At 36.5% G+C, this 16,527-nt stretch overlaps 2 protein-coding genes and 4 non-coding genes across 6 annotated transcripts; 4 read left to right on the top strand and 2 right to left on the bottom strand.

Moving 5' to 3' along the window:
• Positions 1-347: 347 nt before the first annotated feature.
• Trnad-guc (transfer RNA aspartic acid (anticodon GUC)) lies at positions 348-419 on the bottom strand. Its single transcript has one exon. It is a non-coding gene; the product is annotated as a tRNA-Asp (tRNA).
• Positions 420-726: 307 nt separating this feature from the next.
• Trnay-gua (transfer RNA tyrosine (anticodon GUA)) lies at positions 727-818 on the top strand. Its single transcript is given in 2 exon segments — positions 727-763; positions 783-818. It is a non-coding gene; the product is annotated as a tRNA-Tyr (tRNA).
• Positions 819-1,115: 297 nt separating this feature from the next.
• Trnaa-agc (transfer RNA alanine (anticodon AGC)) lies at positions 1,116-1,188 on the top strand. The gene has a single exon. It is a non-coding gene; the product is annotated as a tRNA-Ala (tRNA).
• Positions 1,189-1,717: 529 nt separating this feature from the next.
• Trnad-guc (transfer RNA aspartic acid (anticodon GUC)) lies at positions 1,718-1,789 on the bottom strand. The gene has a single exon. It is a non-coding gene; the product is annotated as a tRNA-Asp (tRNA).
• A 1,745-nt stretch (positions 1,790-3,534) lies between these two features.
• On the top strand, positions 3,535-3,978 carry LOC139494487 (KRAB-A domain-containing protein 2-like). Its single transcript, XM_071282647.1, has one exon. It carries the CDS (start codon positions 3,535-3,537, stop codon positions 3,976-3,978), a length of 444 nt encoding a protein of 147 aa, XP_071138748.1.
• A 257-nt stretch (positions 3,979-4,235) lies between these two features.
• LOC139496074 (uncharacterized) lies at positions 4,236-5,317 on the top strand. The gene is made up of 2 exons (XM_071284517.1): positions 4,236-4,608; positions 4,965-5,317. The coding sequence occupies exons 1-2, from the start codon at positions 4,258-4,260 to the stop codon at positions 5,124-5,126; spliced, it is 513 nt and encodes a 170-aa protein (XP_071140618.1). The 5' UTR covers positions 4,236-4,257; the 3' UTR covers positions 5,127-5,317.
• The last annotated feature ends 11,210 nt before the right edge of the window (positions 5,318-16,527 follow it).

Raw genomic sequence — 16,527 nt, 5'->3', positions numbered from 1 at the left:
CGACTCGTTCACCACATTCGGGATGTATTATAATAATGAGTAAATAATCTGTCATAAAGGATTAATGATGCAGTACTAGTGATAGTCAGGTTTAGTTTATCTTTGCGTCTTTTTTCAAAAATATGTTCATGAATGCTAAAAAGTAGACACATTTAAAGGTTGGGAACGTGTTCAAAACTTAACTGGTCTTCTGATGACATGAACTGGAGATGCTACGGCATAAACAATATGACAGTTGGATTGGTTTCAAACCCTTACACAGGTATTATCCACTGTTACTATATATAGCGGTCAAATTGACAATTAAAGAATGAAAATCCAAATTAAGCCAAGTAAAAAATAATGTCCTCCCCGGCGGGGAATCGAACCCCGGTCTCCCGCGTGACAGGCGGGGATACTAACCACTATACTACCGAGGACTTATTAACGTCCATCATTTTTAGGTACTTAACGCTCACTGCTATCTTGTTAATATATTGAACGCATCCGCAAAATTCATAGTATTGATTGCTGTAGGCGATATATGTTAAGCGCAACCGATCCGTCATTCTACTTACTTGTTTTCTCTGCTACTCTTGCTAATTGGAATATCTTAATGAATTATCGCCCCTCCTTCCCCTAATATACGTTTTAGATTCAATTGATGGCGCTTTTTTGTTTTTATTACTAAATGTACAATACATCCAAATACGTATAAATCATCAATTTAACCATTTGTATACAGACCCCGTGATAGCTCAGTTGGTAGAGCGGGAGACTGTAGTGGAATAAGAAAATCTGACATCTCTAGGTCGGTGGTTCGACTCCGCCTCACGGGATATTTTTTGGTCCCATTTCACTCTCAAATATTACCATTGTTCAAGGAATTTTAGCGAATGCACATTAGCGGCTTGTTATGCATGTACCACGTTTCAACCTTATTCATTTTGTTTTAACGACCGACCGCCAAAGCAGTTGTAGGCATATCACGTAATTGTGCTAAATATAAATAAATCTTCATTATGTACAAATGTACGTAGCTCTCGAGACTACTTTGAACTGTAGTTAGAACCGATAAAGTGACTGAATGACATCTGTACGCATAAAGGCGTTATTTAATGACATATTACCCAAGAGGGGGACTAGCTCACATGGTAGAGCGCTCGCTTAGCATGCGAGAGGTACCGGGATCGATGCCCGGGTCCTCCATTAATTTTTGAATGTCGCCAATACTCAATTTTTCGGTAGTCTTTGTGCATTGAAAATGAATAGAGTCTGATATGAACGAAATAAGGAAATTGTGTCGATTCGAGTGTATGTCCTGCCCGTACACATGTTACAAGAATCCTTCATTCATTGACACTCTCATGTTTATTTTAATGTGATTAGTTCGACTCGTTCACCACATTCGGGATGTATTATAATAATGAGTAAATAATCTGTCATAAAGGATTAATGATGCAGTACTAGTGATAGTCAGGTTTAGTTTATCTTTGCGTCTTTTTTCAAAAATATGTTCATGAATGCTAAAAAGTAGACACATTTAAAGGTTGGGAACGTGTTCAAAACTTAACTGGTCTTCTGATGACATGAACTGGAGATGCTACGGCATAAACAATATGACAGTTGGATTGGTTTCAAACCCTTACACAGGTATTATCCACTGTTACTATATATAGCGGTCAAATTGACAATTAAAGAATGAAAATCCAAATTAAGCCAAGTAAAAAATAATGTCCTCCCCGGCGGGGAATCGAACCCCGGTCTCCCGCGTGACAGGCGGGGATACTAACCACTATACTACCGAGGACTTATTAACGTCCATCATTTTTAGGTACTTAACGCTCACTGCTATCTTGTTAATATATTGAACGCATCCGCAAAATTCATAGTATTGAGGAGGTTTTTTTTTATAAAATATTAGGCCAAATTTTTTCAAATTGTTATTCCCTCTACGCATTTCTGGTTAATTTTGAAACGATAAATATAATCCAATCAGATGGATTATAATTTTTTTACCGTATCACCATCTTGGGGTAAATTTATTCCCGGTATGATTGCGCAATAATTAAGGTAAGCGGAAGAAGGGATCCCGTAGACCGCCCTACGTCACGATTCATGAATTATGCATATTCTATTTATAGGCTATTTTTAAACGATTCTGAAAATACTTATTCTAAAAATAGAATATTCTCAACATGTACAACTATTAAAAAAAAACCTATTCAAAATCATTAACTTTCATGAAACACGGTGAATTTGCTTCATTTATTTTTTTATCACATGAAAAAAAAGGAAAATGTACCGCATTACAGTAGCATATCATTGTGCAAATATATATATACAGATTCCTTGTATCTGGGAATACGCATTGTTTCATATGTGCTTTGTCCAATAAAATATTTGATTTGATTTGATTTGATTTTAAAATACACATGATACATTTCATATAGATATGATCAACAGTAGTATTTAGTGCCTTAATTATGTTGTAAAGACCTACAAATGTCACATGCACGTGGTCCCATGGCTTTGGATATATATGTTAGCGGCAATAAGTGAAATTAGGCATTAAGCTTAAATTCTAGGCAATAAGCTAACGCCTAGGCATTAAGTTATTGCCTGAAATTTCCAGGCATTAAGCTTATTACCTGAAATTTGGTGATGATTATTCATCCTATTGCCGAACATGATTGTAGGCAATAAGTGAAATTTTAGAATGTAGGTGTTTTTAGCATGTTTAGTGATTTTTCTTGACATAAAGTATTTTCTTAATTATATTCCTAATATTAATATACGTTTATCTGACAAATCTTCAAATTTTAGTACTTTTCTTATTTAAAACAGAATTAACTCATACTTTTTTGTGGAAGTATAAAAAATAAAAAAGATTTAAAAAAGTGATTGTATCCCATAAACTAGAGGCTCTAAAGAGCCTGTGTCGCTCACCTTGGTCTATGTGAATATTAAACAATGGACACAGATGGATTCATGACAAAATTGTGTTTTGGTGATGGTGATGTGTTTGTAGATCTTACTTTACTAAACATTCTTGCTGCTTACAATTATCTCTATCTATAACAGTACTTTCTGTGGAAAATGTTATTGAAAATCTTCAAATTTTAAGAAAATTGTTAAAAATTGACTATGAAGGGCAATAACTCCTTAGGGGGTCAATTAACTATTTTGGTCATACTGACTTATTTTTAGTTCTTACTTTGCTGTACATTATTGCTGTTTACAGTTTATCTCTATCTATAATAACATTCAAGATAATAACAAAAAAACCAGCAACATTTCCTCAAAATTACCAATTCAGGGGCAGCAACCTAACAACCGATTATCCGATTCATCTGAAAATTCCAGGGCAGATAGATCGTGACCTGATCAACAATTTTACTTTCTGTCAGATTTGCTCTTAATGCTTTGGTTTTTGAGTTATAAGCCAAAAACTGCATTTTACCCCCATGTTCTATTTTTAGCCATGGCGGCCTTATACTGCAAAGTGACAATGGTCGGGAATTCACAGCTTTGGTCATATCCGAGTTAAAATTAATGTGGCCAGAACTTGTTATCGTTCATGGGAAACCGAGACACCCTCAATCACAGGGTAGCATTGAGCGATCAAATGGAGATATCCATGACATGCTAACTGCATGGCTGAGGAACAATGAATCAACAAAGTGGTCAATTGGTATCAAGTTCGTCCAGATTCAAAAGAATTCAGCTCTAAACAAAGGCATTGGACGGTCCCCCTATGAAGCCTTATTTGGTAAATGTGCAACAATTGGATTAACATCAGAAACCAAAATTCCGAAAGAAATATTGATGACCTTAGAAAAAGAAGAGGACTTACTTAAGCTCCAGACAGAGTCTGTAAATGATCAACCTGTAACTGAAAATAAAACAGAAAACATTGTCGATGCCTCTGATATACCAGAATCTATTGCAGAACCAAATGTGGAACCTTCTACTCCAATCACTGATAAGGTAAGTTGAAAATAGTCTCAGAAATATTAAAAAAAACGACTCTTTAATCCTGACGGGAGCTTGAACTAAAGTACTTCCATGTAATATATAACAGATAAACCACAGGAATGATATTCGGAGCTTAAGAAAAAAAGAGTCTCCTTACTATGAGTTTTTGTTGAAGGCCGTATGGTTACCTATAGGTCTTATCTTATATGAACAAAAACACTTTATTACCACAAAACTGTAATTAAATTTTAAAAACTGATGTATGACCACACCAAATGATTTTTTTTTACCTTATTATTTATGGAAATTATTTTTCAGGATGTGTTACAGTGCTATGTATTTGAAAAGGATACACCTGGAGCTCATATGTGTATTAAATGTGACAAACACATTCATGTTATATGTGGTACTACTGTAAGTGAAGAGGGATACGGTTCAAAGGTGGTATGTCCAAATTGTAAAATTGATACCAACAGAGTTCGACATCGTTCTGGAGCCATGGACAGTCAACTGAAGCAGGCAAACACTATGATAGCCAGGAGCAAAAAGGAACTAGGGACGGCAGAAGTTGGGCAAACAGTTGCCATACCAATACCTATGTTTGATAGAGGGAAGGGTGACAGTAGAAATTTACTCGGCCGAGTCATTGAGGTAAGATATTTAATCAAAAGTTTGACTGCATCATTTAATATGTCATGTTTATTAAATACTAAACAGAAAGAAAACCAGTAAAAATAAATATGTTTATATTAATGTAGGAAGGGGGTTATGGGACCAGGCCCCTTCCCCACTTTTTGAAAAATCCAGAATCTGCACCTGACGAAAATCATATGCGGATTAATGCCACAAAGACAGTTGAAAATCACCATATGCAACACGAATTCATTTCATAATTCGCAAAATGCAAATACCTAATTAATTCTTCTCTCAGAAATAATTCTTTATCGATATTTTAATGAAAATAATCAAACTGCCTGCAAAAGAATTTTATCTGTTTATTTTTTCAGGTCAATGATAAGGGCAATGCTGTTGTGGCTACAAGATTTGGACAACTTCTAGGAACATTTGGAACAAATGAGATGGGAATATGTAAACAAAATTTAATTCTGGAAGAGGAAATTAATTGTGAAACAACTTTAAGTGTACGTGAGGCAGCAACCCATCAGTAATTATCTGGAGGTCAACACATTTGTATTAAGTTTTCATGTTTGATAAGTAATATTTGATGAGTTTTAATATAAAAACATATTTTATCTGTGATTTTATTTCCAGTAGATGACATTTTAAACTTCAGTTCTCGTAATTTTATTATGTAACAAATGTATAATTTTTATTTAATTGAATAAATGTCTTTTATTTACTCGCATTTATACTTTAGGCATTAAGCTTAATGCCTGGACACATTTTTCAGGATTTAAGCTTAAATCCTAGGATTTAAGACTAATGCCTAACATCATTTAGGCATTATACTTAATGCCTAGGCGTTAGTTTATTGCCTAGGATTTAAGCTTAATGCCTAATTTCACTTATTGCCGCTAACATATATACTATGGAGTTAATAATATTTTTATTATCCGTTTAAAAGAATATTTTTATGTAGGCAAATTGAAAAAAGATGTAGCTTACACATGTTAAACATGTTACTTAAACATGTTACACGTACTAATGCTTTACAGGAGTGTGAGAGGGTGTTTAAACTGGTCTGCGTTTAAAGAAACGAATCTGTAATCTGACCCCCTGTTGTCTGACCATTCTACTATAGCTGGACGTTCTATAGGAACCATTGTTACTTGTTTACAATAAAGCTACTGTTAGGGCGTTCTACAGGATCCCCTGGTCGTTCTACATGATCCCCTGTTGTCTGAACCTTATATATCTACTACAGAACGTTCTATAGGATCCCTTATATTGTTTGTTTATCATGACTTTTGTATACACTAAAGGACGTTCTACAGGATCCCTTGTTGTCTGAATATTACTATATCTACTATAGTATAGAACGTTCTCTATAGGAACAAGTTTTTGGTCAGGATTCTTCTGAAAAAGCTCACACCAAATTTATGAAATATATTCTTGGTGTAAACAGAAAGTCAAGTAATATAGCTGTAATGTCAGAGATTGGTAGATTTCCTATGTATTTTACTATAATTTTATCAATGTTAAAATATTGTCATAGACTGGAACGTTTGAAAGAAGGATTATTATTTGATGCATTTATATGTTGTAAACATACAGTTACATAGTTCTAATGTAAATACATGGTATTCTAGTATAGATTATATTCAGAGAGAGATTGAATTATCAAATTTTGACCAATCAATTGGTTCTTTATGTCAGTATATGTTAAAAATAAACTATGTAATTCTTTCATATTTTGGAATAAACTGAAGTATCAAACAATTAACTCCGAAAAAGGGAAAAAATTGTTTTAAAAAAGAAAGATATTTAGAATTACAGGACTTCAAAAAAGACAGTCAATTTGTAAATTAAGAATAAGCGCTCATTTAAAAATTGAGACAAACAGATATTCAAAAAAACCTATAGAAAGATCTGAGCGTCTTTGTTCTAATTGCTCATTCGGTACAGTTGAAGATGAGCTTCATGTTTTATTAGAATGCCCTCTTTATGATATTCAAAGGGACGATTTTTTCCAAGACATTTCTAACAATTGTTATAATTTTATAAATTTAAATAAATCTTCTAAATTTTTATGGCTCTTGACCCAAGAAAATGTTACTCTATGGAAAAACTGGGCTGTTATATTGGTGACTGTTTTGAATTAAGGAGATCAGGTATGAACACTGACACTAAGTCAAGTAAACAGTTTGAGAATAAATACATATATAATGTAATTTTATTATTCTTTTATTCACAATATATATGTAGTTTTTGGCTTGATTCTGACCAATGCTTATATTCCAAATATATATGTATATGCCTCTATAATTGTTGTTGTTACCAATTATGTAAATCAATTGTATCTGATTTTATGCCCTTTATGGGCCCTGTAATTTTGGAAAAAAATATATATAGGATCCCATATTGTTTGTTTATAATGTATATACTAAAGGGCGTGTTCTCCAGATCCCCTATTGTCTGAACATTATATATAAACTATAGAACGTTCTATAGGATACCCTTTTGTTTGTTTTTGATGTATCTACTAGGATAAGAGAACGTTCTAGAGAATCCCCTGTTGTTTGTTTATCATGTTTATACTAGAGGACTCTCTACTGGATCCCTTGGTCAGTCTGTGGAATTCCCTGTTTTCTCAACATTATATATAAACTATAGAACGTTCTATAGGATACCATATTGTTTGTTTTTTATGTATCTACTAGGCTAAGAGAACGATCTACCGGAACCCCTGTTGTTTGTTTTTCAAGTGTATACTATAGGGCGTTCTACAGGATCCCATAGGCGGTCTACAGGATCCCTTGTTTTCTCAACATTATATATCTACTACATGTATATGACGTTCTATATGATCCCCTGTTGTTTGTTGTTCAGGTTTATACTATAGGGCGTTCAACAGTATCCCCATGGAGGTCTGCAGGATCCCCTGTTTTCTCAACATTATTATCTACTATAAGACGTTCTATAGGATCCCCTGTTGTTTGTTTTTTCAAGTGTATACTATAGGGCGTTCTACAGTATCCCCTGGGCGGTCTGCAGGATCCCCTGTTTTCTCAACATTACTTATCTACTATAAGACGTTCTATAGGATCCCCTGTTGTTTATTTTTCAAGTCTACACTATAGGGCGTTCTACATGATCCCATGGACGGTCTAGAGGGTCTCCTGTTGTTTATGAAAATTATACATTTAAGATAGGACCTTCTAAAGGTTCCCCTGTTGTTTATTTATCATGTATATACTATAAGGCTTTCTATAGGAACACTTGGTTGGTCTGCAGGATCCCCTGTTTTCTCAACAATTTTTATCTGCTATAAGACGTTCTATAGGATCCCCTGTTGTTTGTTTTACAAGTGTATACTATAGAGCGTTATAAAGGATCCCCTAGGCTTCTACAGGATCCCCTGTTTTCTCAACATTATGTATCTACTATATGACGTTCTATAGGGCCCCCTGTTGTTTGTTGTTCATGTTTATACTATAGGGCGTGCTACAGTATCCCCTGGGCAGTCTGCAGGATCCCCTGTTTTCTTAACATTATTTATCTACTATAAGACGTTCTATAGGATCCCCTGTTGTTTATTTTTCAAGTCTATACTATAGGGCGTTCTACATGATCCCCTGGACGGTCTAGAGGGTCTCCTGTTGTTTATGAAAATTATGCATTTAAGATAGGACCTTCTAAAGGTTCCCCTGTTGTTTATTTATCATGTATATACTATAAGGCTTTCTATAGGAACACTTAGTTGGTCTGCAGGATCCCCTGTTTTCTCAACAATTTTTATCTACTATAAGACGTTCTATAGGATCCCCTGTTGTTTGTTTTACAAGTGTATACTATAGAGCGTTCTAAAGGATCCCCTAGGCTTCTACAGGATCCCCTGTTTTCTCAACATTATATATCTACTATATGACGTTCTATAGGGCCCCCTGTTGTTTGTTGTTCATGTTTATACTATAGGGCGTTCTACAGTATCCCCTGGGCAGTCTGCAGGATCCCCTGTTTTCTCAACATTATTTATCTACTATAAGACGTTCTATAGGATCCCCTGTTGTTTATTTTTCAAGTCTATACTATAGGGCGTTCTACATGATCCCCTGGACGGTCTACAGGGTTCCCTGTTATTTATGAAAATTGTGCATTTAAGATAGGACCTTCTAAAGGTTCCCCTGTTGTTTATTTTTCAAGTGTATACTATAGGGCGTTCTACAGAATACCTGAGCGATCTACAGGATACCCTGTTTATAAAAATTATGCATTTAAGATAATACTTTCAATAGGTTCCCCTGTTGTTTGTTTATCATGTATATACTCTAAGGCTTTCTATAGGACCCCTTGGTTGGTCTAAAGGTTCTTCTCTTTTCTCGACATTATTTTAACTTCTATAAGACGTTCTATAGGGTCCCCTGTTGTTTGTTGTTCATTTTTATACTAATGGGGCGTTCTGCAGTATCCCCTGGGCGGTCTACAGGATCCTCTTTTGTCTTTACATTATATATATACTATAGGACGTTCTATAGGGCCCCCTGTTGTTTGTTGTTTATGTTTATACCATAGGGCGTTCTACAGTATCCCCTGGGCGGTCTGCAGGATCCCCTTTTTTCTCAACATTACTTATCTACTATAAGACGTTCTATAGGATCCCCTGTTGTTTGTTGTTCATTTTTATACTAATGGGGCGTTCTACAGTATCCCCTGGGCGGTCTACAGGATCCTCTTTTGTCTTTACATTATATATCTACTATAGGACGTTCTATAGGGCCCCCTGTTGTTTGTTGTTCATGTTTATACTATAGGGCGTTCTACATTATCCCCTGGGCAGTCTGCAGGATCCCCTGTTTTCTCAACATCATTTATCTACTATAAGACGTTCTATAGGATCACCTGTTGTTTATTTTTCAAGTCTATATTATAGGGCGTTCTACATGATCCCCTGGACGGTCTACAGGGTCCCCTGTTGTTTATGAAAATTATGCATTTAAGATAGGACCTTCTAAAGGTTACCCTGTTATTTTTTAAGTATATACTATAGGGCGTTCTGCAGAATACCTGAGGGATCTATACTATAAGGCTTTCTATAGGATCCATTGGTTGGTCTAAAGGATCTTCTCTATTCTCGACATTATTTATCTACTATAAGACGTTATATAGGGTCCCCTGTTGTTTGTTTTTCATGTTTATACTAAAGGGCGTTCTACAGTATCCCCTGGGCAGTCTACAGGATCCTCTTTTGTTTAAAAATTATGCATCTGAGATAGGAAATTCTATAGGTTCCCTTGTTATTTGTTTATCATGTATATACTATAGGGCTTTTAAGATGCCTTGGGCGGTCTGCGGGATCCCCTGTTGTCTTAACACTATATATCTTCTATAGGACGTTCTATAAGACCCCCTGTTGATTGTTTTTCATGTTTATACTATAAGATTTTCTATAGGATCCCTTGGTCGGTCTGTCGGATCCCGTTTTTTCTCAACATTATATATCAACTATAGGACGTTCTATACGGTCCCCTGTTGTTTGTTGTTCATTTTATACTATAGGGCGTTCTACAGTATCCCCTGGGCGGTCTGCAGGATCCCCTGTTTTCTCAACATTATTTATCTACTATATGACGTTCTATAGGCCCCCCTGTTGTTTGTTGTTCATGTTTATACTTTATGGCGTTCTACAGTATCCTCTGGGCGGTCTACACGATCCCCTGTTTTCTCAACATTATATATCCACTATAAGACGTTCTATAGGATCCCCTTTTGATTGTTTTTCATGTTTATACTATAAGATTTTCTATAGGATCCCTTGGTCGGTATGTCGGATCCCGTTTTTTCTCAACATTATATATCAACTATAGGACGTTCTATACGGTCCCCTGTTGTTTGTTGTTCATTTTATACTATAGGGCGTTCTACAGTATCCCCTGGGCGGTCTGCAGGATCCCCTGTTTTCTCAACATTATATATCCACTATAAGACGTTCTATAGGATCCCCTGTTGTTTGTTGTTCATTCACTGGGCGGTCTACACGATCCCCTGTTGTCTGGACATTTTATATATACTAAAAGACGTTCTATAAGACCCCCTATTGATTGTTTTGAATGTTTATACTATAGGTCGTTCTACAGGATCCCCAGGGTGGTCTACAGGATTCTCTTTTGTTAAAAATTATGCATCTGAGAAAGGAAATTCTATAGGTCCCCCTGTAGTTTGTTTTTCATGTTTATACCATAAGGCTTTTATGATCCCTTAGGCGGTCTGCAGGATCTCCTGTTTTCTCAACGTTATATATCTAAAATAGGACGTTCTATAGGGTCCCCTGTTGGTGTTGTTCGTGTTTATTTTATAGGGCGTTCTACAGTATCCTCTTTTGTCTGAACATTATATATCTGGGTATACATTTACAATTAATTCTCCATAGGCCGTAATGGTAACGTTTTCCTCCGTTGCTCAGTCCATATCGTTTACTTGAACATGTATGATGGCTCATATCGAAGCTGATACATTTATACATGTCTGGTTAAATTTTCGGGGTGGCAAGTGAGATTACTTTTTTCGCAAATTGCTGGACCCCGGAAGATGGTGAAAAATGTCACTCTCCTCATGAAATAATCCCAAAATTCTGATCATAAAATTCAATAAAAAAATTGTCCTTTCTAATAATTTATTTCAGGTCAAATCTACATCTTTCTTTTCTCATCACATCAGCTCTATAAAACAGTTCTTATTGTTCATTTATGTCCATTTTTAAAATCACAGCATCCACAATTGTATGGCGGACTAATATTTTTTTTTAATTACGTCATCTGAGTTCCTCATCTCAAGGTCTATTAGGGATCCTGACCCATCTACTATAAAATTGAGAATGGAAATGGGGAATGTGTCAAAGAGACAACAACCCGACCAAATAAAAAACAACAGCAGAGGGTCACCAACAGGTCTTCAATTTAGCGAGAAATTCCCGCACCCGGAGGCGTCCCTCAGCTGGCCCCTAAACAAATATATACTACTCCAGTGATAATGAACGCCATACTAATTTCCAAATTGTACACAAGAAACTAAAATTAAAATAATACAAGACTAACAAAGGCCTGACTTGGGACAGGCGCAAAAATGCGGCGGGGTTAAACATGTTTGTGAGATCTCAACCCTCCCCCTATACCTCTAACCAATGTAGAAAAGTAAACGCATAACAATACGCACATTAAAATTCAGTTCAAGAGAAGTCCGAGTCTGATGTCAGAAGATGTAACCAAAGAAAATAAACAAAATGACAATAATACATAAATAACAACAGACTACTAGCAGTTAACTGACATGCCAGCTCCAGACTTCAATTAAACTGACTGAAAGATTATGATTTCATCATATGAACATCAGGCACAATCCTTCCCGTTAGGGGTTTAGTATCATACCATCATAACATATATGAGAAGAGCATAACCCGTGTCATGCCAATAACTGTTTTTAGAATAAATGTGTTTAGTTCCGATGCAAAGACCTTATCAGTGACTCAATATTAACGCCAAAATATGCAATCTTTAATGACTTGACAACAGTATCGTAATTATATATATATATATATATAGAACGTTTTATAGGATCCCATATATTGTTTGTCTATTATGTATATACTAAAGGGCGTTCTACAGGATCCCCTGTTGTTTGAACATTATATACTTACTATAGAACGTTCTATATGATCCCCTATTGTTTGTTTATCGTGTATATACTAAGTGGCGTTCTACAGGATCCCCTGGGCGGTCTAGAGGATTCCCTGTTGTCTGAACATTATATACATACTAAAGGACGCTCTACAGGATCCCTTGTTGTTTGAATATTATATATCTACTATGGGACGTTCTGTAGGTTAGACTGTTGTTTGTTTTTTATGTATATATTAGAGGGCGTTATATATATGCGCCCATGGGCGGTCGATATGATCCCCTGTGGTTTAATAGTTGTATATCTGTATAGGGCGTTCTATAGGATCCCCGGGGCGGTCTATAGGCTCCCATTGTTTGGTTATCATGTATTCACTAGATTTATCTACTAGAGAGCGTTCTATGGGATCCCCTGTTGGGTCTATAGGATCACCTGTTGTGTTATAATCGTGTATCTGCTATAGGGCGTTCTATAGATTCCCCGGGGAGGTCTATAGGATCTTCTTTTGGTTGTTAATCATGAATCTATAACAGGTTGTTCTATAGGATCCCCTGGGCACTCTATAGGACCCCGTGTTGTTTAATAATCGCATATTTGCTATAGAGAATTCTTTGGGATCCCCGGGTCGTATAGATGTATAGATACATGAACAACGAACAGGGGTTCCTATAGACCGCCCTGGGGATCCTATAAAACGCCCTATAGCAGATACACGAATATTACACAACATGTGATCCTATAGACCCAACAGGGGATCCCATAGAACGCTCCCTAGTAAATACATGATTACTTAACATCGGGATCCTATCGAACACCCTATAGCAGATACACAATTATTAAACCACAGGGAATCCTATAGACCGCCCAGGGGATCCTGTAGAACGCCCTCCAATAGATACATTATGAACAAACAACAGGGATCCTATAGACTGACCTAGAGATTATATGGACCGACCCGGGGATCTTAAAGAACGCCCTATAGCAGATGCACGATTATTAAACAATACCAACCAACAGGGCAACATATAGACAGCCCAGAGGATCTTAAAGAACGTCGTATACTAGAAACATAATGAACAAACAGCAGGTTATTCTAAAGACCGCCCCGGAGATCATATAGAACGCCCTTCAGCATGCAGATACACGACTATTACACAACAGGGGATCCTATAAAACGCCCTCTAGTATATACGTAAAGTAGATACATGTTTAAAAAAACAGGGGAACCTATAGAAAGTTCTATCCTAGATGCATACAAATCAAACAGGGGATTCTGAAGAATATATAATGCTCAAACAACAGGAGATCATGTAAATGGGCCTATAGTATAAACATGAAACACAATCAACAGAGGATCCTAAAGAACGTCCTATGATAGATATATAATGTTGAGAAAACAGGGCATCCTGCAAACCGCCCAAGGGATCATAAACGCCCTATAATATATGTACATAATAAACAAAGAACAGGGGAACCTATAGAATTTCCTATCTCAGATGCATATTTTTTTAACAAAAGGGGATTCTATAGACCGCCCAGGGGATCCTGTAGAACGCCCGATAGTATAAACATAAAAAAAAAACAATCAACAGGGCATCCTGTAGACCGCCCAGGGGATCCGGTAGAACGCCCTTTAGTATATAAATAATAAACAAACAATATAAAGGATCCTATAGAACGTCCTATTGTAGATTTATAATGTAAAGACAAAAGGGGATCCTGTAGACCGCTCAGGGGATCCTATTGAACGCCCTTTAGTATATACATGATAAACTAACAAAAGGGGATCATGTAGAACGTTCTATAGTAAATATATAATGTTCAGACAAAAGGGGAACCTGTAGACTGCCTAGGGGATCCTATTGAACGCCCTTTAGTATATACATGATAAACAAACAAAAGGGGATCATGTAGAACGTTCTATAGTAAATATATAATGTAAAGACAAAAGGAGATCCTGTAGACTGCCTAGGGGATCATATTGAACGCCCTTTAGTATATAAATGATTAACAAACAACATGGGATCCTATAGAACGTCTCATAGTAGATAAATAATGTTGAGAAAACAGGTGATCCTTTAGAACGCCCTATAGTATAAACATGAAAAACAACCAACAGGGGGTCTTATAGAACGTCCTATAGTACATATATCATGTTGAAAAACAGAGATTCCTGCAGACCACCCAAAGTTTCCCGCAGACCGCCCAAGGGATCATATAGAAAGCCCTATAGTATAAACATGAAAAACAATCAACAGGGGGTCTTATAGAACGCCATTTAGTACATATATAATGTAAAGACAACAGAGTATATTTTAGACCGCCTAAGGGATCCTTTAGAACGCCCTTTAGTATATACATGATTAACAAACAATAGGGGACCCTATACTACGTCTTATAGTAGATATATTATGTTGAGAAAACAGGGGATCCCGTAGACCGACCAGGGGATCGTGTAGAACACCCTATAGTATATACTTGAAAAACAAACAACGGGGGATACGTTAGAACGTCTTATAGTATATATATGTTTTTAAACAAACGTAGATCCTGTAGACCGCCCAGTGGATCCTGTAGAACGCCCTATAGTATAAACATAAAAAACAATCAACAGGGCATCCTGTAGACCGCCCAGGGGATCCGGTATAACGCCCTTTACTATATAAATAATAAACAAACAATATAGGGGATCCTATAGAACGTCCTATAGTAGATATATAATGTAAAGACAACAGGGGATCATTTAGACCGCCCAGGCGATCTTGTAGAACACCCTTATAGTATATAAATGAAAAACAAACAACAGGGGATACTTTAGAACGTCTTATAGTAGATATATATTTTTAAACAATCTTAGATCCTGTAGACCGCCCAGTGGATCCTGTAGAACGCTTTATAGTATAAACATAAACAAACAATCAACAGGGCATCCTGTAGACCGCTCAGGGGATCCGGTATAACGCCCTTTAGTATATAAATAATAAACAAACAATATAGGGGATCATATAGAACGTCCTATAGTAGATATATAATGTAAAGACAACAGGGTATCCTGTAGACCGCCCAAGGGATCCTGTAGAACGCCCTTTAGTATATACATGATTAAGAAACAATAGGGGATCCTATAGAACGTCTTATAGTAGATATATTATGTTGAGAAAACAGGGGATCCTGTAGACCGCCCATGGGATCCTGTAGAACACCCTTATAGTATATAAATGAAAAACAAACAACAGGGGATACTTTAGAACGTCATATAGTAGATATATAATGTAAAGACAACAGGGGATCATGTAGACCGCCCAGGGGATCCTGTAGAACGCCCTATAGTATAAACATGAAAGACAATCAACAGGGGGTCTTATAGAACGTTCTTTAGTAGATATATAATGTTCAGACAACAAGGGATCCTGAAGACCGCCCATGGGATCCTGTAGAACGCCCTTTAGAATAAGCTTGATTAACAAACAATAGGGGACCCTATAGAACGTCTTATAGTAGATATATTATGTTGAGAAAACAGGGGATCCCGTAGACCGACCAGGGGATCGTGTAGAACACCCTATAGTATATACTTGAAAAACAAACAACGGGGGATACGTTCGAACGTCTTATAGTAGATATATATTTTTAAACAAACGTAGATCCTGTAGACCGCCCAGTGGATCCTGTAGAACGCCCTATAGTATAAACATAAAAAAACAATCAACAGGGCATCCTGTAGACCGCCCAGGGGATCCGGTATAACGCCCTTTAGTATATAAATAATACACAAACAATATAGGGGATCCTATAGAACGTCCTATAGTAGATATATAATGTAAAGACAACAGGGGATCCTTTAGACCGCCCAGGGGATCCTGTAGAACGCCCTATAGTATAAACATGAAAAACAATCAACAGGGGTCTTATAGAACGTTCTTTAGTAGATATATAATGTTCAGACAACAAGGGATCCTGAAGACCGCCCAGGGGATTCTGTAGAACGCCCTTTAGTATATACTTGATTAACAAACAATAGGGGATCCTAAAGAATGTCTTATAGTAGATATATTATGTTGAGAAAACAGGGGATCCCGTAGACCGACCAGGGGATCGTGTAGAACGCCCTTTAGTAAATACTTGAAAAACAAACAACAGAGGATCCTGTAGAACGTCTTATAGTAGATACATAATGTTGAGAAAGCAGGGGATCACACAGACCGACTAAGGGATCCCGTTAAAAGTCCTCTATTAGATACATCAAAAACAAACAATAGAGTATCCTATAGAACGTTC

The sequence above is a fragment of the Mytilus edulis genome, chromosome 11 (assembly GCF_963676685.1).
Source record: "Mytilus edulis chromosome 11, xbMytEdul2.2, whole genome shotgun sequence".
NCBI lineage: Eukaryota > Metazoa > Mollusca > Bivalvia > Mytilida > Mytilidae > Mytilus > Mytilus edulis.
This window is presented reverse-complemented; position numbering and strand designations above follow the sequence as displayed.